The sequence below is a fragment of the Oncorhynchus nerka genome, linkage group LG23, assembly GCF_034236695.1.
Source record: "Oncorhynchus nerka isolate Pitt River linkage group LG23, Oner_Uvic_2.0, whole genome shotgun sequence".
NCBI lineage: Eukaryota > Metazoa > Chordata > Actinopteri > Salmoniformes > Salmonidae > Oncorhynchus > Oncorhynchus nerka.
In genome coordinates, this window is record NC_088418.1 from 15,405,445 (window position 1) to 15,429,474 (window position 24,030).

The window sequence follows — 24,030 nt, forward strand, 5'->3', positions numbered from 1 at the left end:
TAGTCTCCACATTGACTCTGTACCGGTACCCCCTGTATATAGTCTCCACATTGACTCTGTACCGGTACCCCTGTATATAGTCTCCACATTGACTCTGTACCTGTACCCCCTGTATATAGTCTCCACATTGACTCTGTACCGGTACCCCTGTATATAGTCTCCACATTGACTCTGTACCGGTACCCCCTGTATATAGTCTCCACATTGACTCTGTACCGGTACCCCTGTATATAGTCTCCACATTGACTCTGTACCTGTACCCCTGTATATAGTCTCCACATTGACTCTGTACCGGTACCCCCTGTATATAGTCTCCACATTGACTCTGTACCGGTACCCCCTGTATATAGTCTCCACATTGACTCTGTACCGGTACCCCCTGTATATAGTCTCCACATTGACTCTGTACCGGTACCCCCTGTATATAGTCTCCACATTGACTCTGTACCAGTACCAACTGTATATAGTCTCCACATTGACTCTGTACCGGTACCCCTGTATATAGTCTCCACATTGACTCTGTACCAGTACCACCTGTATATAGTCTCCACATTGACTCTGTACCGGTACCCCCTGTATATAGTCTCCACATTGACTCTGTACCAGTACCACCTGTATATAGTCTCCACATTGACTCTGTACCGGTACCCCCTGTATATAGTCTCCACATTGACTCTGTACCAGTACCACCTGTATATAGTCTCCACATTGACTCTGTACCGGTACCCCCTGTATATAGTCTCCACATTGACTCTGTACCTGTACCCCCTGTATATAGTCTCCACATTGACTCTGTACCGGTACCACCTGTATATAGTCTCCACATTGACTCTGTACCGGTACCCCTGTATATAGTCTCCACATTGACTCTGTACCGGTACCCCTGTATATAGTCTCCACATTGACTCTGTACCGGTACCCCCTGTATATAGTCTTCACATTGACTCTGTACCGGTACCCCTGTATATAGTCTCCACATTGACTCTGTACAGGTACCCCTGTATATAGTCTCCACATTGACTCTGTACCGGTACCCCTGTATATAGTCTCCACATTGACTCTGTACCGGTACCCCTGTATATAGTCTCCACATTGACTCTGTACCGGTACCCCCTGTATATAGTCTCCACATTGACTCTGTACCGGTACCCCCTGTATATAGTCTCCACATTGACTCTGTACCGGTACCCCCTGTATATAGTCTCCACATTGACTCTGTACCGGTACCCCTGTATATAGTCTCCACATTGACTCTGTACCGGTACCCCCTGTATATAGTCTCCACATTGACTCTGTACCGGTACCCCCTGTATATAGTCTCCACATTGACTCTGTACCGGTACCCCCTGTATATAGCCTCCACATTGACTCTGTACCGATACCCCCTGTATATAGTCTCCACATTGACTCTGTACCGGTACCCCCTGTATTTAGCCTCCACATTGACTCTGTACCGGTACCCCCTGTATATAGCCTCCACATTGACTCTGTACCGATACCCCCTGTATATAGTCTCCACATTGACTCTGTACCGGTACCCCCTGTATATAGTCTCCACATTGACTCTGTACCGGTACCCCCTGTATATAGCCTCCACATTGACTCTGTACCGATACCCCCTGTATATAGTCTCCACATTGACTCTGTACCGGTACCCCCTGTATTTAGCCTCCACATTGACTCTGTACCGGTACCCCTGTATATAGCCTCCACATTGACTCTGTACCGATACCCCCTGTATATAGTCTCCACATTGACTCTGTACCGGTACCCCCTGTATATAGTCTCCACATTGACTCTGTACCGGTACCCCCTGTATATAGCCTCCACATTGACTCTGTACCGATACCCCCTGTATATAGTCTCCACATTGACTCTGTACCGGTACCCCCTGTATATAGTCTCCACATTGACTCTGTACCGGTACCCCCTGTATATAGTCTCCACATTGACTCTGTACCGGTACCCCCTGTATATAGTCTCCACATTGACTCTGTACCGATACCCCTGTATATAGTCTCCACATTGACTCTGTACCGGTACCCCTGTATATAGTCTCCACATTGACTCTGTACCGGTACCCCTGTATATAGTCTCCACATTGACTCTGTACCGGTACCCCCTGTATATAGTCTCCACATTGACTCTGTACCGGTACCCCCTGTATATAGTCTCCACATTGACTCTGTACCGATACCCCCTGTATATAGTCTCCACATTGACTCTGTACCGGTACCCCCTGTATATAGCCTCCACATTGACTCTGTACCGGTACCCCCTGTATATAGTCTCCACATTGACTCTGTACCGGTACCCCCTGTATATAGTCTCCACATTGACTCTGTACCGGTACCCCCTGTATATAGTCTCCACATTGACTCTGTACCGGTACCCCCTGTATATAGTCTCCACATTGACTCTGTACCGATACCCCCTGTATATAGTCTCCACATTGACTCTGTACCGGTACCCCCTGTATATAGCCTCCACATTGACTCTGTACCGGTACCCCTGTATATAGTCTCCACATTGACTCTGTACCGGTACCCCCTGTATATAGTCTCCACATTGACTCTGTACCGGTACCCCTGTATATAGTCTCCACATTGACTCTGTACCGGTACCCCTGTATATAGCCTCCACATTGACTCTGTACCGGTACCCCTGTATATAGTCTCCACATTGACTCTGTACCGGTACCCCCTGTATATAGTCTCCACATTGACTCTGTACCGGTACCCCCTGTATATAGTCTCCACATTGACTCTGTACCGGTACCCCCTGTATATAGTCTCCACATTGACTCTGTACCGATACCCCCTGTATATAGTCTCCACATTGACTCTGTACCGGTACCCCCTGTATATAACCTCCACATAGACTCTGTACCGGTACCCCCTGTATATAGTCTCCACATTGACTCTGTACCGGTACCCCCTGTATATAGTCTCCACATTGACTCTGTACCGGTACCCCCTGTATATAGTCTCCACATTGACTCTGTACCGGTACCCCCTGTATATAGTCTCCACATTGACTCTGTACCGGTACCCCCTGTATATAGTCTCCACATTGACTCTGTACCGGTACCCCTGTATATAGTCTCCACATTGACTCTGTACCGGTACCCCCTGTATATAGTCTCCACATTGACTCTGTACCGGTACCCCCTGTATATAGTCTCCACATTGACTCTGTACCGGTACCCCCTGTATTTAGCCTCCACATTGACTCTGTACCGGTACCCCCTGTATATAGTCTCCACATTGACTCTGTACCGGTACCCCCTGTATATAGTCTCCACATTGACTCTGTACCGGTACCCCCTGTATTTAGCCTCCACATTGACTCTGTACCGGTACCCCCTGTATTTAGCCTCGCTATTGATATTTTACTGCTGCTGTTTAATCATTTGTTACTGTTATTTTAAATTTTTTTACTTATCTATGTTTCACTTAACACTTATTTTTCTTAAAACTGCATTGTTGGTTAAGGGCTTGTAAGTGAGCATTTCACTGTAAGGTCTACACCTGTTGTATTCGGCGTATGTGACATATTCAATTTGTTTTGATATGCTAAATAAGTTATTTGAGTTTTGGGGATATGCTCAATAATTTGGCAAATATTCACTCCATTTCATTCTTTCAGACACTATAATTTTTGTATTCCCTCTGGATAAAGGACTTGCACAAACCACAAGCTAAAAGCACTGCAACTGGTAGCCTAGCAACAATAATGACATTTTTGCTGCGGAGTTCCAACTGCCAACTATGTAAATGGTGTGGTCGACCTGACAACTGGAGAAACAAAGAAGTGTGAAGCTGTTCTGAAAATACCTCAAAGAAGTTAACGCTAAAGTGATTAGCTAATTGAGATGTTTTATTTATCTGAGTAACTAGAATCAAGAACGTTAGCTAATTTGGCCAGTAGGGATAGCCAGCTAGCTAGGCTTCATAGGGGGATAAAAGTGAACTGGTAGCCTAGCTAGCCAATAAATAACAATAGTGCCTTTTTTATACTCTATCAAGCCTCAATGTGACAGCCAATGTTTTCAAACAGTTAGGCATGTTTTGTATTACTGGTTAATATAAGAGAACTAGCTAGCTAACTAACTAGCAACTTGGCTAGCTAACTTAGTTCCCGTTAGTTTTCTCATCATGAATGAAGCAGGTAGAGTAGCTTCCTTGTGGTATGGTTATGTGTAATGACAATGTTTTCTTGAAATATCCACACAATTTTCATTCATTGACAGTTTGGAGTGGATCACAGACCAACACTTCTTGACAACCCAATCTGCACCCGTCGCATCGAAACAACTATGAAAACTGGAAACCATACAGCCTGAGGCTGCATTTATTGTAGCTGAAACAAAGCTAAACAAAGCTAACCTGAGAACAAGACTTCCTAAATTCTGTCAGAATATCGAATGCGCGACACGAGCTGGTAGCATTCTGGATCATTGGTATTCTATCTTCTACGATGTATACAAAGCCCTCCCCCGCACTGCCTTCGGCAAATCTGACCATTTTGTTGCTCCCAGCTATAGACAGAAACTAAAACAGGAAACGCCCGTGCTCAGGTCTATCCGAAGCTGGTCTGACCAATGGGATTCCATGCTTCAAGATTGCTTCAATCACATGGACTGAGATATGTTCCGGATAGCCTCAGACAATAACATTAATGTATACGCTGACTTGGTGAGCGAGTTTATTAGCAAGTGCATCGGAGATGTCGTACCCACTGTGACTATTAAAACCTTTCCTAACCAGAAACCGTGGATTGATGACAGCATTCGCGCAAAACTGAAAATGCGAACCACTGCATTTAATCATGGCAAGGCGACTGGAAACATGACTGAATACAAACAGTTCAGCTATTCCCTCCGTAAGGCAATCAAACAAGCAAAGCGATCGTATAGAGACAAAGTAGAGTTGCAATCCAACGGTTCAGACACGAGACGTATGTGGCAGGGTCTACAGTCAATCACGGATTACAAAAAGAAAACCAGCCCCGTCGCGGACATCGAAGTATTGCCCCCGGACAAATTAAACAACTTCTTTGCTCGCTTTGAGGACAATACAGTGCCATTGACATGGCCCGCTACCAAAGACTGTGGGCTCTCCTTCTCCATGGTCAACGTGAGTAAAACCTTTAAACGTGTTAACCCTCGCAGGGCTGCCGGCCCAGATGGCATCCCTAGCCGCGTCCTCAGAGCATATGCAGACCAGCTGGCTGATGTGTTTACGGACATATTCAATCAATCCCTTTCCAAGTCTGCTGTCCCCACATCAAGATGGCCACCATTGTTCTTGTTCCAAAGAAAACTAAGGTAACTGAACTAAATGACTATCAGTTATTTCATCATGAAGTGCTTTGACAGACTAGTCAAGGATCATATCACCTCCACCCCACCTGATACCCTAGACCCACTTCAATGTGCATCCCGCACCAGTAGGTCCATTGACGATGCAATCGCCATCACACTGCACACTGCCCTAGCCCAACTGGACAAGAGTAATACCTACGTAAGAATGCTGTTCATTGACTATAGCTCGGCATTTAACACCATAGTACTCTCCAAACTCGTCATTAAGCTCGCGACCCTGGGTCTCAACCCCACCCTGTGCAACTGGATCCTGGACTTTCTGACGGGCTGCCCCCAGGTGTTGAAGGTAGGAAATAACATCTCCACCCCGCTAATCCTCAACACTGGGGCCCTACAAGGGTGCGTTCTCAGCCCTCTCCTGTACTCCCTGTTCACCCATGTCTGCGTAGCCATGCACGCTTCCAACTCAATCACCAAGTTTGCAGACGACACTACAGTGGTAGGCTTGGTTACCAACAGCAACAAGACGGCCTACAGGGAGGAGGTGAGGGCCCTCGCAGTGTGGTGTCAGGAAAATAACCACTCACTCAACATCAACAAAACAAAGGAGATGATCGTGGACTTTAGGAAACAGCAGAGGGAGAATCCCCCCATCCACATTGACGGGACAGTAGTGGAGAAGGTGGAAAGTTTTAAGTTTCTCTGCGGACAAATCACGGACAAACTGAAATGGTCCATCCACACAGACAGTGTGGTGAAGAAGGCGCAACAGCGCCTCTCCAACCTCAGGAGGCTGAAGAAATTTGGCTCGTCACCTAAAACACTCTTTTACAGATGCACAATCGAGAGCAACAACGCATCACCGCCTGGTACGACAACTGAACCGCCCTCATCCGCAAGATTCTCCAGAGGGTAGGGAGGTCTGTAACAACGCATCACCGCCTGGTACGACAACTGAACCGCCCTCATCCGCAAGATTCTCCAGAGGGTAGGGAGGTCTGCAACAACGCATCACCGCCTGGTACGACAACTGAACCGCCCTCATCCGCAAGATTCTCCAGAGGGTAGGGAGGTCTGCAACAACGCATCACCGGGGGCAAACTACCTGCCCTCCAGGACACATATAGCACCCGATGTCACAGGAAGGCCAAAAAGATCATCATGGACAACAACCACCTGAGCCACTGCCTGTTCACCCCGCTATCATTGAGAAGGCGAGGTCAGTACAGGTGCATCAAAGCTGGGACCGAGAGACTGAAAAACAGCTTTTATCTCAAGGCCATCAGACTGTTAAACAGCCACCAATAACATAGAGAGGCTTCTGTCAACATACAGACTCAAATTTACTTCCGGCGCCGACTGAGATGGCCGCCTCGCTTCGCGTTCCTAGGAAACTATGCAGTTTTTTGTTTTTTTACGTGTTATTTCTTACATTAGTACCCCAGGTCATCTTAGGTTTCATTACATACAGTCGAGAAGAACTACTGAATATAAGATCAGCGCCAACTCACCATCAGTACGACCAAGAATATGTTTTCCGCGACGCGGATCCGGTGTTCTGCCTTACAAACAGGACAACGGAATGGATCGCATGCAGCGACCCAAGGAAACGACTCCGAAAAAGAGGGAAACGAGGCGGTGTTCTGGTCAGACTCCGAAAAAGGGCACATCGCGCACCACTCCCCAGCATTCTTCTTGCCAATGTCCAGTCTCTTGACAACAAGGTTGACGAAATCCAAGCAAGGGTAGCATTCCAGAGGGACATCAGAGACTGCAACGTTCTCTGCTTCACAGAAACATGGCTTACTGGGAAGACGCTATCCGACGCGGTGCAGCCAACGGGTTTCTCCACGCATCGCGCCGACAGAAACAAACATCTTTCTGGTAAGAAGAGTGGCGGGGGCGTATGCCTCATGACTAACGAGACATGGTGTGATGAAGGAAACATACAGGAACTCAAATCCTTCTGTTCACCTGATTTAGAATTCCTCACAATCAAATGTAGACCGCATTATCTTCCAAGAGAATTCTCCTCGATTATAATCACAGCCGTATATATCCCCCAAGCAGACACATCGATGGCTCTGAACGAACTTTATTTAACTCTTTGCAAACTGGAAACCATTTATCCGGAGGCTGCATTCATTGTAGCTGGGGATTTTAACAAAGCTAATCTGAAAACAAGACTCCCTAAATTTTACCAGCATATCGATTGCGCAACCAGGGGCGGTAAAACCTTGGATCATTGTTACTCTAACTTCCGCGACGCATATAAGGCCCTGCCCCGCCCCCTTTCGGAAAAGCTGACCACGACTCCATTTTGCTGATCCCTGCCTACAGGCAGAAACTAAAACAAGAGGCTCCCACGCTGAGGTCTGTCCAACGCTGGTCAGACCAAGCTGACTCCACACTCCAAGACTGCTTCCATCACGTGGACTGGGACATGTTTCGTATTGCGTCAGATGGAAATATTGACGAATACGCTGATTCGGTGTGCGAGTTCATTAGAACGTGCGTCGAAGAAGATGTCGTTCCCATAGCAACGATAAAAACATTCCCAAACCAGAAACCGTGGATTGATGGCAGCATTCGCGTGAAACTGAAAGCGCGAACCACTGCTTTTAATCAGGGCAAGGTGTCTGGTAATATGTCCGAATATAAACAATGCAGCTATTCCCTCCGCAAGGCTATTAAACAAGCTAAGCGTCAGTACAGAGACAAAGTGGAATCTCAATTCAATGGCTCAGACACAAGAGGCATGTGGCAGGGTCTACAGTCAATCACGGACTACAAGAAGAAACCCAGCCCAGTCACGGACCAGGATGTCTTGCTCCCAGGCAGACTAAATAACTTTTTGCCCGCTTTGAGGACAATACATTGCCACTGACACGGCCTGCAACGAAAACATGCGGTCTCTCCTTCACTGCAGCCGAGGTGAGTAAGACATTTAAACGTGTTAACCCTCGCAAGGCTGCAGGCCCAGACGGCATCCCCAGCCGCGCCTCAGAGCATGCGCAGACCAGCTGGCCGGTGTGTTTACGGACATATTCAATCAATCCCTATACCAGTCTGCTGTTCCCACATGCTTCAAGAGGGCCACCATTGTTCCTGTTCCCAAGAAAGCTAAGGTAACTGAGCTAAACGACTACCGCCCCGTAGCACTCACTTCCGTCATCATGAAGTGCTTTGAGAGACTAGTCAAGGACCATATCACCTCCACCCTACCTGACACCCTAGACCCACTCCAATTTGCTTACCGCCCAAATAGGTCCACAGACGATGCAATCTCAACCACACTGCACACTGCCCTAACCCACCTGGACAAGAGGAATACCTATGTGAGAATGATGTTCATCGACTACAGCTCGGCATTCAACACCATAGTACCCTCCAAGCTCGTCATCAAGCTCGAGACCCTGGCGGGCCGCCCCCAGGTGGTGAGGGTAGGCAACAACATCTCCTCCCCGCTGATCCTCAACACGGGGGCCCCACAAGGGTGCGTTCTGAGCCCTCTCCTGTACTCCCTGTTCGCCCACGACTGCGTGGCCATGCACGCCTCCAACTCAATCATCAAGTTTGCGGACGACACAACAGTGGTAGGCTTGATTACCAACAACGACGAGACGGCCTACAGGGAGGAGGTGAGGGCCCTCGGAGTGTGGTGTCAGGAAAATAACCTCACACTCAACGTCAACAAAACTAAGGAGATGATTGTGGACTTCAGGAAACAGCAGAGGGAACACCCCCCTATCCACATCGATGGATCAGTAGTGGAGAGGGTAGCAAGTTTTAAGTTCCTCGGCATACACATCACAGACAAACTGAATTGGTCCACTCACACTGACAGCGTCGTGAAGAAGGCGCAGCAGCGCCTCTTCAACCTCAGGAGGCTGAAGAAATTCGGCTTGTCACCAAAAGCACTCACAAACTTCTACAGATGCACAATCGAGAGCATCCTGGCGGGCTGTATCACCGCCTGGTACGGCAACTGCTCCGCCTCAACCGTAAGGCTCTCCAGAGGGTAGTGAGGTCTGCACAACGCATCACCGGGGGCAAACTACCTGCCCTCCAGGACACCTACACCACCCGATGTTACAGGAAGGCCATAAAGATCATCAAGGACATCAACCACCCGAACCACTGCCTGTTCACCCCGCTATCATCCAGAAGGCGAGGTCAGTACAGGTGCATCAAAGCTGGGACCGAGAGACTGAAAAACAGCTTCTATCTCAAGGCCATCAGACTGTTAAACAGCCACCACTAACATTGAGTGGCTGCTGCCAACACACTGTCATTGACACTGACCCAACTCCAGCCACTTTAATAATGGGAATTGATGGGAAATGATGTAAATATATCACTAGCCACTTTAAACAATGCTACCTTATATAATGTTACTTACCCTACATTATTCATCTCATATGCATATGTATATACTGTACTCTAGATCATCGACTGCATTCTTATGTCACTAGCCACTTTAACTATGCCACTTTGTTTACTTTGTCTACATACTCATCTCATATGTATATACTGTACTCGATACCATCTACTGTATGCTGCTCTGTACCATCACTCATTCATATATCCTTATGTACATATTCCTTATCCCCTTACACTGTGTATAAGACAGTAGTTTTGGAATTGTTAGTTAGATTACTTGTTGGTTATCACTGCATTGTCGGAACTAGAAGCACAAGCATTTCGCTACACTCGCATTAACATCTGCTAACCATGTGTATGTGACAAATAAAATTTGATTTGATTTGATTTGATTTGATCTCTAGCCACTTTAATAATGTTTACATATCATACATTATTCATCTCATATGTATATCCTGTACTCTATACCATTTACTGCATCTTGCCTATCCCGCACGGCCATCGCTCATCCATATATTTATATGTACATATTTATTCATCCTTTTACATTTGTGTGTATAAGGTAGTCGTTGTGAAATTGTTAGATTACTGTCAGAACTAGAAGCACAAGCATTTCGCTACACTCGTACAACCATGTGTATGTGACCAATACAATTTGATTTGATTTTATTTGATGAAAAACAACATGTTTTAAACCCTGACTGCCTACCCGGATTAACCCATAACCCTGACTGCCTACCCGGATTAACCCATAACCCTGACTGCATTACCCGGATTAACCCATAACCCTGACTGCCTACCCGGATTAACCCATAACCCTGACTGCCTACCCGGATTAACCCATAACCCTGACTGCCTACCCGGATTAACCCATAACCCTGACTGCCTACCCGGATTAACCCATAACCCTGACTGCCTACCCGGATTAACCCATAACCCTGACTGTTTATATGTCCATACTAACTATGTAGAAGTTGGTAGATAGATGAGTGTTCTTGTATTGTATTACAGTACATCAATAAAGAACTCAGCCACAGGCCTTTTCATTTTATTTGGTTTATCAGGATTTCCATTAGCTTTTGCAGAAGCAGTAACTACTCTCCACAAAACACTGACACACTGATAGACAAAGGCAGTCACAGAAATTCAGAACACAACGGCATTCAAACAATACCACTAAAAGATAATGTTTGTGTTAGAGTGTGCGAGTGTGTGTTGTATGCGTGTCCCCTCACAGTCCCCACCGTTCCATGAGATGTTGATTAATAGATTTTGTCAAGGTCATTTTGCTGTTTGTTTTTGGGTACAAACACAGGTTTCGCACATAGGCACACACACACTGTCAATAGTGGACCAGACTGTACAGGGAAAGCACCACCTCTCTACATTAAGTAGCATATAATATAATTAATTTGGTTCATTATTGATTATACATTACCGTTCAAAAGTTTGTGGTCACTTAGAAATGTCCTTATTTTTGAAAGAAAAGCACATTTTTTGTCCATTAAAATAACATCAAATTGATCAGAAATAGAGTGTAGACATTGTTAATGTTGTAAATGACTATTGTAGCTGGAAATGGCTGATTATTTTGAGGAATATCTACATCGGCGTACAGAGGCCCATTATCAGCAACCATCAGTCCTGTGTTCCAATGGCACGTTGTGTTAGCTAATCCAAGTTTATAATTTTAAAAGGCTAATTGATCATTAGAAAACCCTTTTGCAATTATGTTAGCACAGCTGAAAACTGTTGTTCTGATTAAAGAAGCAATAAAACTGTCCTTCTTTAGACTAGTTGAGGATCTGGAGCATCAGAATTTGTGAGCTTGATTTAAGGCTCAAAATTGCCAAAATCGAAGCACTTTCTTCCAAAACTCATCAGTCTATTCTTGTTCTGAGAAATTAAGGCTATTCCATGCGAGAAATTGCCAAGAAACTGAAGATCTCGTACAACGCTGTGTACTACTCCCTTCACAGAACAGCGCAAACTGGCCCTAACCAGAATAGAAAGAGGAGTGGGAGGCCCCGGTGCACAACTGAGCAAGATTACAAGTACATTAGAGTGTCTAGTTTGAGAAACAAACGCCTCACAAGTCCTCAACTGGCAGCTTCATTAAATAGTACCCACAAAACACCAGTCTTATTAACGTCAACAGTGAAGAGGCGACTCAGGGAGGCTGGCCTTCTAGGCAGAGTTGCAAAGAAAAAAACATACCTCAGACTGGCCAAAAAAAAGAAAAGATTAAGATGGGTTAAAGAACACAGACACTGGACAGAGGAACTCTGCCTAGAAGGCCAGCATCCCGGAGTCGCCTCTTCACTGACGTTGAGACTGGACAGAGGAACTCTGCCTAGAAGGACCAGCATCCCGGAGTCGCCTCTTCACTGTTGATGTTGAGACTGGACAGAGGAACTCTGCCTAGAAGGACCAGCATCCCGGAGTCGCCTCTTCACTGACGTTGAGACTGGACAGAGGAACTCTGCCTAGAAGGACCAGCATCCCGGAGTCGCCTCTTCACTGTTGACGTTGAGACTGGACAGAGGAACTCTGCCTAGAAGGACCAGCATCCCGGAGTCACCTCTTCACTGTTGACGTTGAGACTGGACAGAGGAACTCTGCCTAGAAGGACCAGCATCCCGGAGTCGCCTCTTCACTGTTGATGTTGAGACTGGACAGAGGAACTCTGCCTAGAAGGCCAGCATCCCGGAGTCGCCTCTTCACTGTTGACGTTGAGACTGGACAGAGGAACTCTGCCTAGAAGGACCAGCATCCCGGAGTCGCCTCTTCACTGTTGACGTTGAGACTGGACAGAGGAACTCTGCCTAGAAGGCCAGCATCCCGGAGTCGCCGCTTCACTGTTGACGTTGAGACTGGACAGAGGAACTCTGCCTAGAAGGCCAGCATCCCGGAGTCGCCTCTTCACTGTTGACGTTGAGACTGGACAGAGGAACTCTGCCTAGAAGGCCAGCATCCCGGAGTCGCCTCTTCACTGTTGACGTTGAGACTGGACAGAGGAACTCTGCCTAGAAGGCCAGCATCCCGGAGTCGCCTCTTCACTGTTGACGTTGAGACTGGACAGAGGAACTCTGCCTAGAAGGCCAGCATCCCGGAGTCGCCTCTTCACTGTTGACGTTGAGACTGCTATTTTGCGCGTACTATTTTTAATGAAGATGCCAGTTGTCATTTACAACATTAACAATGTCTACACTGTATCTGATCAACTTGATGTTATTTGAAGGACAAAAAAGTGCTTTTCTTTCAAAAACAAGGACATTTCTAAGTGAACCCAAACTTTTGAACGGTAGTGTATGTGCATCATTTGTAAAACACAGATTGGTCATTGAGAAACTTAATTTGAGTAATCCTCATTAAGCTACAAAAGTGTCTCTTCTCAATCTTAACATGTGTTGCCAATACAACAGAACAGGTGAACCGGAATTACGATCTAAAAGCCAAACCTATACTAAGCCACACCGCCGCCGGTCTTCTGATCTGACCCGGTGGATCAGTAACCCAACTAAGGGGGTGGCAGGTAGCTTAGTGGTTAGAGCGTTGGGCCAGTAACCGAAAGGTTGCTGGATTGAATCCCCGAGTTGACAAGGTAAAAATCTGTCATTCTGCCCCTGAACAAGGCAGCTGTTCCTTGGTACGCTGTCATTGTAAATAATAATTTGTTCTTAACTGACTTGCCTAGTTTAAAAAAGTTGAAAATAACCCAGTGTGTGTTCTGTCCACTATTTACCCAGCATTTTGTTGAGCGTATATTGGCCTATGGGGCGCTCGTGGATAATTCCTAGGCTCTGATTCCTGGCATCACTTCTCTCTCTCTCTCTCTCTCTCTCTCTCTCTCTCTCTCTCTGGTGTTCATTCATTCAGGTGCACAGCTGAATGAAGATTGCCAGATGTGGGTCAAGCTGGAGCCATTCACAAAACAAAACATAGGCTACTTGCATAAATGTCATGAATTGTCTGCATGTTATTTGGTAAGCCAATACATTTAACTAAAATAAAAGTATTTATCTAGTTGATTGAATCACTTGAATGATTATGTTAAAAAAACACGTGCTATTAATCTCAAAGGTTCTTTGTAGATCCTTTTGAGGAACAATACAGGTTTTTGAGGGGGGGTATTCTGGTTAGCCATAATCTATTGTTAACGTTACTTAGGCGTTATTATAACGTTTTTCATTGGCATAAGGCTATACCTGAGGTATTTACAAGACACCACAACTGGCCATTGTCACATTTATCATGTAATGGCATAACACATCCGATTAGATCAACTGGAATAACACTCTCACAAAAAGAGCCGAGCACCACCTCCCCCCTAAATATTCGACTGACCCACCCCGACCCAACATTTGAATTATCACTAAAATAGAAAATACATCTCTTTAAGAACTGCTAAGAACCATTGAATGTCTCAAATTATTATTTAAATCACGATAGTTCCAAATATAACCATCACCCGTGAAAAAGAAACAAATAGAAGATGAACAAAAAAACGATAAATTAGCCAATCTCCAGAGCTGCCTATGGGACACACTGTAACGCACCACATACAAGCGGGAAAGCGGTGCACGCAGAGAACGGGGCATCCCGCATCAACCCCTCTATTTTGGCTCCCGTGGATTTTATGTATGTGGGCTAGGCAAGTGACAGGTCTCCTAAAAGGGAATAACCAAAGAAACGATGAAGAACTTAGATGAAATAAATCACTGAACAGTTATCCAGCCAAAGTAGTGTCTGCCGTTAACTTACTGAGGTGGACGCGGGCGGAAGCTCCATCAGGCGATGCGCGCTTACAGAGCTGATGTTCCAAGGCGTGAGAGACGGGTCTTGCGTGGGGATGCTGTCCGCCTTGACTGGCGAGCGCGAGCTCATTCTTGCCAAGTGTGTCAGTCAAAATCTAGAGAGATAGAGACAGAAAGGGAGGAGGGAAACCCCGTTAGTAGTAGAGTGCTCTGCTTCAGTCCTCTAGCCACACCATCACGACCCTGCCTCCCATACACACAGAACAGACTGAGATCAGGGAGTGAGAAAGCACTCACACTCACTCACTAACGCTCTCTCACTCTCTTTCACCCTCTCCCCCTCTCTGTTTACACGTTCACGTGCGCCTCCGCCATGTGAAGAAGTGTCCCAAAGCTGTGAAAATGTGAAAATGATGTAGGGAGTCAGGACTAGACCCTCCGATGGCCACTTCTATCTAGCCAACTGCGAAGTGGAATCCCATAAGGCAATTAACTAGATTCAGCTGAGATTCAGCTGAGGGACGATTTTTTTTTTGCGTGGATGGTGGGGGGCCGGATCCAAAATTACAAATAATTTGTAGAATGCAAATTGACCGCTAGAAGCCCAAACACATATAATATTTGACTAAAACATAATAATTTCAAACCTTGCTTACATTTGTATATTATCATGTGTCTCTCGATTACGTGTGGGAATACTTGGGAACATATTTATTAAATTAAAATCACTTGGAGCTGATTTCCTCGTGTTTTTACAGTATTTTATGTCCAACAATAAAAAATACAAATAAATTGTATTACATTTTTTTGCTCAGAAAACTTGGGGCCAAATGAGACCACCCCTGGGCCCCGAGTTGGGTAACCCTGCCATAAGGCATTATGTTATTTTTGAGGTCATTTTTGAGTTAGCACAATTTAAGCATCCCTAATTATATGCCACATGTATTTGTTTATGTCAGATTTTGAGACTTGATTTATGTAAAATATGAAATACCTCCCAAATGAAATGTTAAACTGTTACATTTACATTACATTTAAGTCATTTAGCAGACGCTCTTATCCAGAGCGACTTACAAATTGGTGCGTTCACCTTATGACATCCAGTGGAACTGCCACTTTACAATAGTGCATCTAAATCTTTTAAGGGGGGGGGGAAGGATTACTCTATCCTATCCTAGGTATTCCTTAAAGAGGTGGGGTTTCAGGTGTCTCCGGAAGGTGGTGATTGTTACTGAGGTGTATATATTGTAAAACGACAGGGGGGATTTGTTCATTTGAATTTCATGACGTTTTATTCCTATTTAGAAGTGAAACTTGAATTACATCATTCAAACCACCAGTGTGTCCCGAATCGTTACTCTCTGACTCTGATTTTGGTCAGCAACAGGTGACAACAGAGGGCCCCCTGAGCGAGTTGGTATGGGCTAGGAGGTGTTTTGTGATTCACTGATACAGAATGTGGTGATTAATTTAATCTCCCCCCGCTGTCTCTGTCAGTTAAATTAAACTAGAGTAATTGTGAGGGAAAGGAATAGTAATCACAATTATAAATAATACTAGTCTCCCTCCTCCACCCCTCTCCTCCCTCCCTCTGTCTCTGTAGGGAGTCTGTAGAAAACACAAGCAAACCACAGACCCTACACTCTAAAAAATGATGGGCTAAAAACAACCCAATTTGGATGAATTGGTAACCCAGTGCTGACTAAACAGTGGACTGAACACAGGCCGGGTTATTTTGACCGAGCCAGGCTTTTGGATGAGCCAAACATGGGTTAATTTCACTATCAGTTGTTGTTAATTTAACAATCAGTAGTTTTTTTAACCATCAAGTTGGGTTGACCCAGCAACTGCGTTTTTTATTATTTAATCCATATGTTATATTCAGGAAGCGTGGCCTATTAGGGGCGTAGCTATCAATTAGTTATTTTTGGCCACCAGTGAGAGGAAACATAATTCCTGTTCATCATGTTAAATTTGTACACTGCAAATTATAATTTCCCTTGTATATTTCTGCACATTACATATTCTAATCTAAATTTCACATAATTATTAACATATGCCGACATTGAGATACAATGTTAGGATGCGTATTATTTACAAATCCAGACATTAGCATATGGAACTCAAACGCTTGTGTAAACCTCCTTAAAGAGATACTTCAGGATTTTGCCAATGAAGCCCTTCATCTACTTCCCCGGAGACAGATGAACGTGTTGATACCATGTCTCTGTGTTCAGTATGAAGAAAGTTGGAGGTAGTTTCGTGAGCGCTAACTAGCTTTAACACAATAACTGGAAGTCTGTGGGTATCTACCAGCACACTTTTATATTGTATGATGTATGGATGTGTACGTGTTCCCGTTGTCTGAACCTTTCTCCAGTATGTGTGCTGTGTGTGTGTGTGTGTGTGTGTGTGTGTGTGTGTGTGTGTGTGTGTGTGTGTGCTCTGTGTGTGAGTGAGCGAGTGTACGGTATGTATAACAGAGACTACAGCAATCGGTAACGCAGGCGTGTTGTAGTTGGTAGATAGATTAGTGTTGTTGTTAATGGCTCTGTTGTTTTGTCAGACCCCCGGACCCAGACCTGATCCTCTTACAGTATACAGCACATTTCACACACACACACACACACGCACACACGCACACACACACACACGCACACGCACGCACGCACGCACGCACGCACACACACACACACACACACACAAACACACACACACACACACACACACACACAATGGACTGCGGTCAGCGCTAAGCAGCTGATAAACATTACCCTGAACCCTCTGTCATGAGACTGATTGACCTACAGAACTTCCTGGAAGATAAAAATAACTGAGACTGATATATAGGCATATTTACTCAGAAGACTAGTCACATCTCAGACATTCACAGATGAATGAACACACACACTGAGATGCATCACCTGGAGTTGACAATTAGCATTTTAGCTAACCCTTCCCAAAAATTCTAACCGTAACCCAATTTGCATAACCTGCTACGGACATTTTTCTAACCTTTGTCATTATTTCTCCTGACCACCAATGTTCTCTCCAAATTCTCCTTTGTTGTTGCTATGCAACAAGCTACCTGGTCTCAGAGAAAGATGTATAACGTACAATACTATACATCCTCCAAGATGTATGATACACTTTCTTCAGGCTAGGGTCTATTTTTCTCCACTTCCTATCTGACTGACGTGCCCAAAGTAAACTGCCTGTTACTCAGGCCCAGAAGCCAGGATATGCATATAATTGATACCATTGGATAGAAAACACTTTGAAGTTTGTAGAAATGTTAAAATATTATATGAGACTATAACACAATTGATATGGTAGGAGAAAATCCAAAGAAAAACCAACCATAATTTTTTTTTGAGAGCCCATGCTCTTTCAATGGAAAGCTATGGGTCCTATGCATGTCCAGCTCCCAGATTGCAATTCATATGGCTTCCACTAGATGTCAACAGTCTTTGTTCAAGATTTCAGGCTTGTTCCTTCCCAAACAAGGAATAATTTTTAGTTTTGGTACAGGGAGTCAGAGTTGGAAATCAGTCTGTGTGCGAGCGACGAAGAGGACGCGTAATTGCTAATTGAGCTTTTCTATTGAACATACTTCTTTCCGTATGAAATATTATAGTTTAATTACATTTTAGAGTGTCTGAGGATTACATAGAAATATATTTTGACTTGTTTTAACGAAGTTTAGCGGTAGCTTTTTGGAATCCTTTCTCTGCATGTTGAACGAGTGGATTACTCAAATCGATGGCGCCAACTAAACTGACTTTTTGGGATATAAATAAGGATGTTATCTAACAAAACGACCATGCATGTTGTAGCTGTGACCCTTGGGATTACAAATAAGAGGAAGATTTGCAAAAAGTAAGTGAATATTTAATCGCTATTTGTGATTTTACGAAGCCTGTGCTGGTTGAAAAATATTTTGATGAGGGGCGCCGTCCTCAAACAATCGCATGGTATGCTTTCACTGTAAATCCTATTGTAAATCAGACAATGCAGTTAGATTAACAAGAATTTAAGCTTTTAACAGATATAAGACACTTGTATGTACCTAGATGTTTAAATAATCATAATCTTTATTATTTGTTTGAATTGCGCGCCCTCCAATTTCACCGGAAGTTGTCAACAGGTATCCTGCTGACGGGACGCCTAGCCCTTATCACATCCAATTTGAATTCTATTATGCGACCAGGTAAGACATATAATACTACACATCCTGTAATTCAGATGATATTGTGCGACCACTATTCCATTCATAATGTAACCTAATGTAATGTAATTTATCATACTAAATAGAGCAGGGGTGTCAAAGTCAAATGGACGGAGGGCCAAATAAAAAAATCAGCTACAAGACGAGGGCCGGACTGTTCGAATGTTCATTGAAAAATTTTTAAATGACGCATATAGTCTAGTGAACCTAATTGAACCTACTGAAAACCTAACAAATATATTACAATATGATCAGATAAATAAAGCAATATTTTCTTATGGCTCTGTCAGTAATCTTTAATTTTCAACAGACACAAAAGACAAATTTCCTTTATATAAATATCCCCATAACATGAACATTAAATGAAAGAAACCGGTATTCAAGGCACCATCAGTAGACTATATTTTCTATTTTAGCAAAAGTGGGCTAAATTTACTTCAAAGAAAAAACAATAATAGCAATTTTCTATCATCCACTCAACTGAAATATTTTTAAAATATAATTGGATTGAAATACAAAAAAATAAAGTGCAAAAATCTATTAATCAAAAACAACACTTTGTTTAAGGAGAAGTAACATGCAGTGAAAACAAATATTAAATTTTAACTTTTAAACTTGAACTGAGTAAAAACTCTAAATATGTGATTGCACAGTAATGTTCACTTGTTTGAGGTTGAGGTGATACTTGGTGGTGTCCCATCTTTTCCACAAGTTCATCAATGTTCGGGGTAAGGCTCTGAGCTGAAGAAATCCTCAGAATTGAGTGGAGGTGTTCAGCAGTAAGTCGACTTCTGTGTGATGTTTTGTTCAGGTTCATCAAAGAAAACAGTTGTTCACACAGGTATGTGCTGCCAAACATAGACAACGTTTGAGCAGCCTGGATGCGCAGCTGGGGCATTGTGCCGGGAGGAAACGGGCGAACTCCGCAGCACCCACTGCCGCATATTTTGCCCTCAGTGCATCATTGCATTGGAGGTCAATCAACTCCATTTGGAGGTTTGGTGGTGAGCTTTCCACGTCAACAGCAAATGGGTTACCGAGCAGTTCCAACCTGCTTTTTGTGCTTCAAAGTCAGCAAATCGGCGTCGAAAGTCAGCGGCAAGCATACCTATTTTATCAGCCAACTGTGTGCTCGGGAACGCACTGGTAGAGAGCTTCTCTTTCATGGTCTGGCAGCTGGGAAAGTGGCTCAAATTTTCTTTCCGCATCTGCGTCTCCCACAGAGTCAGTTTGGTTTTAAATGCCTTCACTGTACTGTACATATCAGAGATGACACGATCCCGACCCTGCAGCTGCAAGTTTATTGCATTCAGATGACTCGTAATGTCACACAGAAAAGCCATTTCACACAGAAACATTTCGTCTCGGAGTTGTGTTGTGTCTTTCCCTTTGCTGTCCAAGAACAGACAAATCTCCTCACGAAGCTCGAAACATCTTTGAAGCACCTTTCCCTGGCTTAGCCATCGCACCTCTGTGTGATAAGGCAAATCACCATGCTCCGTTTCTAACTCCGTCAGAAATGCCTTGAACTGGCGGTGATTCAAACCTTTGGCTCTGATAAAGTTAACTGTGCGCGTGATGATGCTCATTACATGCTCCATTTTCAAGGCTTTACCGCACAACGCTTCCTGGTGTATGATACAATGATAAGCTGTCAGCTCACCTGTCGCGTTTTCCTCTTGCATCTTTTCCCGTATCTTCGCCACCAGTCCGCTCCTGTGTCCACACATCGCAGGTGCTCCGTCGGTTGTCAAACCCACGAGTTTTTCCCAAGGCAGCTCCATCTCATTTACACATCTTGACACCTCTTCATACAAATCATGCCCCGTAGTTGTGCCATGCATAGGACGTAAAGCCAAAAACTCCTCTGTCACGCTTAGGTTGGAGTCCACTCCGCGGATGAAAATTGACAACTGGGCAATGTCAGAAATGTCGGTGCTCTCATCCACAGCCAAGGAATATGCAATAAAATCTTTTCCCTTTTTCACAAGCTGCTCTTTTAGATTGATGGACAACTGGTCTACTCTCTCGGCAATGGTGTTTCTGCTCAGACTCACATTTAAAAAGAGTTGCCTTTTTCTGGGCAAACTTCGTCACAAACTTTAATCATGCAGTTTTTGATGAAATCCCCCTCCGTAAATGGCCGGGCTGATTTAGCGATCTCTTCTGCCAAAATAAAACTGGCCTTTACAGCAGCCTGGCCTTGTGATTTGGCTTTTTTGAACAGAGCCTGTCGAGATTTGAGGCCTCGTTTTAATTCCTCTGCCTTTTGTAGCCTTTGTTCCATGTCCATATTCTTGTTTTTGTCCGCGTGTTTCGTTTCATAATGTCGTCTCAGATTATACTCTTTCAGTACCGCCACACTTTCTCCACACAGAAGACACACAGGTTTTCCAGCTACCTTCGTGAACATATACTCCGACTCCCACCTTGTTTGAAACCCCCGGTTCTCAGTATCCACCTTCCGTTTTGCCATTTTTGATGGGTATCTGAAAGTTAATTTTACTGTGATGCTGACGACTGCTGTGCCAATAAATATTGAAATGAAGCAGCCTACTGCTCGGTGCGTCACCTTTGCATTGTGGGAAATGTAGTATTGGTGCGTGTAAAAGATCTGCGGGCTGCCGGCTTGCTGCGGGCCGGTTCTAATAATAAATCAAGATCATCCCAGGGGCCGTAAAAAACCTTCTTGCGGGCCGGATGTGGCCCGCGGGCCTTGACTCTGACATATGTGAAATAGAGGGTCATATTTACATACCAAATCCTATGAAATGCTCTCCGACCAGGTTACAGACATAGGCAGGAGGCAGACAGTCAGAATGAAAGGTTCTTTAATGATCTTTTCTCGTTTAAAGGGGGTTACAGTATACTATACTGAACAAAAATATAAACGCAACATGTAAACTGTTGGTCCCATGTTTCATGAGCTGAAATATAATATCCCAGAAATTTTCCATATGCACAAAAAGCTTTTTTCCCTCATATTTTGTGCACAAATTTGTTTATATCCCTGTTAGTGAGCATTTCACCGTTGCCAAGATAATCTATCCACCTGACAGGTGTGGCATATCAAGAAGCTGATTAAACAGCATGATCATTGCACAGGTGCACCTTGTGCTGGGGACAATAAAAGGCCACAGTAAATTGTGCAGTTTTGTCACACAACACAATACCACAATTGGTGAATTAATATGTAAACCAAAACATACATAAGGAATAAATACAACAATTCTAAATATGTAAATACAAATAAAGCAAAAAATAAATAAATACCAACAAAAGCAATGGCCCCTCTGATCTCTGACATCCATGGGGAACCCACTCTGGGAGTTGGGCTACCATAGAAACAGAACCCATAGAATACATATTACAGTGACTAGGTCATAATGTAGGTCTCCAACTCTGACTGTGCAGGTTTTTAGTTCCAACACCTGATTCAGGTAATCAAGGCCCAGAACAAGGATCATGATAGATTGTGATTGATTATATCTGAATCAGCTGTGTTAGCGCTTATGTGTTAAAGGTCAACTGCCCATTAGAACCAACTTCTCTGGTTTCAAACAGTCTATGTGGCACCGATATGAGTCACAACATTCATTCTAGTGTTAAAATTGTCTAAAGTGTAAATAGTTTCATTTTAATCATAAAGTCAGTCTCGTCCAAAACCAGATTTTTGTAAGTGAGTTCGTCACAGCTTACTGGAGAGTTGCGTATGGATTACTTCCATTTCCACTTTTGCCAATGATGCCCAATTGCACAGAGACAACACGTTGACAACACATAGGCCAACTCCCTGTGATTTGGGCTATCATAGAAACAAAACCCGCCGCCAGCTGCCATGTGAACCTTTGTTGTCAAGTCTGCATAAGGGTGCAACGCATGTACATTTCACTCGGTAAATAGGACAATATTGCCAGATGGCCAGGAATGGATTACATCCGACTAGCTTCTACTTGGTCTGTCAACCATCAAACCTGAGACTGCTGTGTTGTTGGTAAGTCGATACATTTTGTTTATAGATAGCTAGGTCAGCTGGCTAGTTACACGGCGTTATTTTATAGGGTATGCCGCTATGATACTAGGCTATGATACTGTGATGTAACTAGCTAAACTAGCCTCTCCTTAATGTGTAATGTGAGAGGAAGATTTGCACAGCTAACGTTGCACCTGAAGACATGTTTGATCCCTACTAGCTAACGTTAGCTAGCTAACTAGCTCATAATCAAGCAGAAAACCTGATGACGTTGGATGCATGTTGCCAGCTTGTGTTACAGGCCTCTTGGCATAAGACCAAGAAAACAGATAGTGTCCCTGTAAAACAGGAAAAATAATGGGACAGAGAAATTGGTTTTGGTCTTCTCTCAGTTGAATTTAATAAAACACATTTAAAAGTTGCAACAGGGTCAACTATCAGGGTCAACAGTATAATTCATTCTCAATATCCATACAAAAATAAATAGTTTAAAAAATGTTTGTTTTTTTCCCCCATTCCATATTCATTCCATTAAACCAATACATAACTACAGCTATTCAAAAAGAACAGTACAATTGACATACCTGGTATGTAAAAATCACCAAATGGCTAATTTGTCCAACACATCCCAGAATACCCACTATAGTAGTGTAATTACATATGCTACTCAAAGCTTTATATTACAATTTACAATGAATGACCCCAGCTATCAGTGCAAAGTTAACAATAAAATGCATGAACAGATAAACCAGGCTAAACATAGCAGGGCTAACTAGCGTTAGCATTATTAACCTACCAGGGTGTTTAGAAACACTATGGAAACAAGATCATGCACATGTATCGATCACATTTTTACTAATACTTTTTATTCTAAAACCGGTGTGGCCGTATTCATTGGATGCAGTAATCACAATATAGTGGCTATATCCAGGAAAGCAAAAGTTCCAAAAGCCAGTCCTAAAATAGTGTAGAAGAGATTATAAAAAATGATGTGGATGATAATAACAATATTTGTTGGTCTGATTAATAAGGAGTATCCAGACGCTGCACTTGATGCATTTGTGAAATTGCTTCTTCCAATTATTGATAAACATGCACCTGTTAAGAAACGGACTGGTAAAACAGTTAAGGCTCCATGGATTGATGAGGAATTTAAAAACTGTATGGTTGAAAGAGATGGGGGGAAAAGGAGTGGCTAATAAGTCTGGCTGCACATCTGACTGGCTGACTTACTGCAAATTGAGAAATTATGTGACCAAACTCAACAAAAAGAAGAAGAAACTGTCTTATGAGGCCAAGATAAGTCGCTCTGGATAAGAGCGTCTGCTAAATGACTTAAATGTAAATGTAAATGTAAGATCAA

The 24,030-nt window shown here is 43.8% G+C and overlaps 1 protein-coding gene across 1 annotated transcript in view; it reads right to left on the reverse strand.

Moving 5' to 3' along the window:
• The window catches only part of LOC115107183 (melanopsin-A-like), a 44,255-nt gene extending 29,354 nt beyond the window's left edge, over positions 1–14,901 (reverse strand). Inside the window, exon 1 of the mRNA XM_065007897.1 lies at positions 14,474–14,901. Coding sequence (XP_064863969.1) covers positions 14,474–14,596 — 123 coding nt within the window. The 5' untranslated portion in view covers positions 14,597–14,901. The remainder of the gene's footprint in view (positions 1–14,473) is intronic.
• Between the last annotated feature and the right edge of the window lie 9,129 nt (positions 14,902–24,030).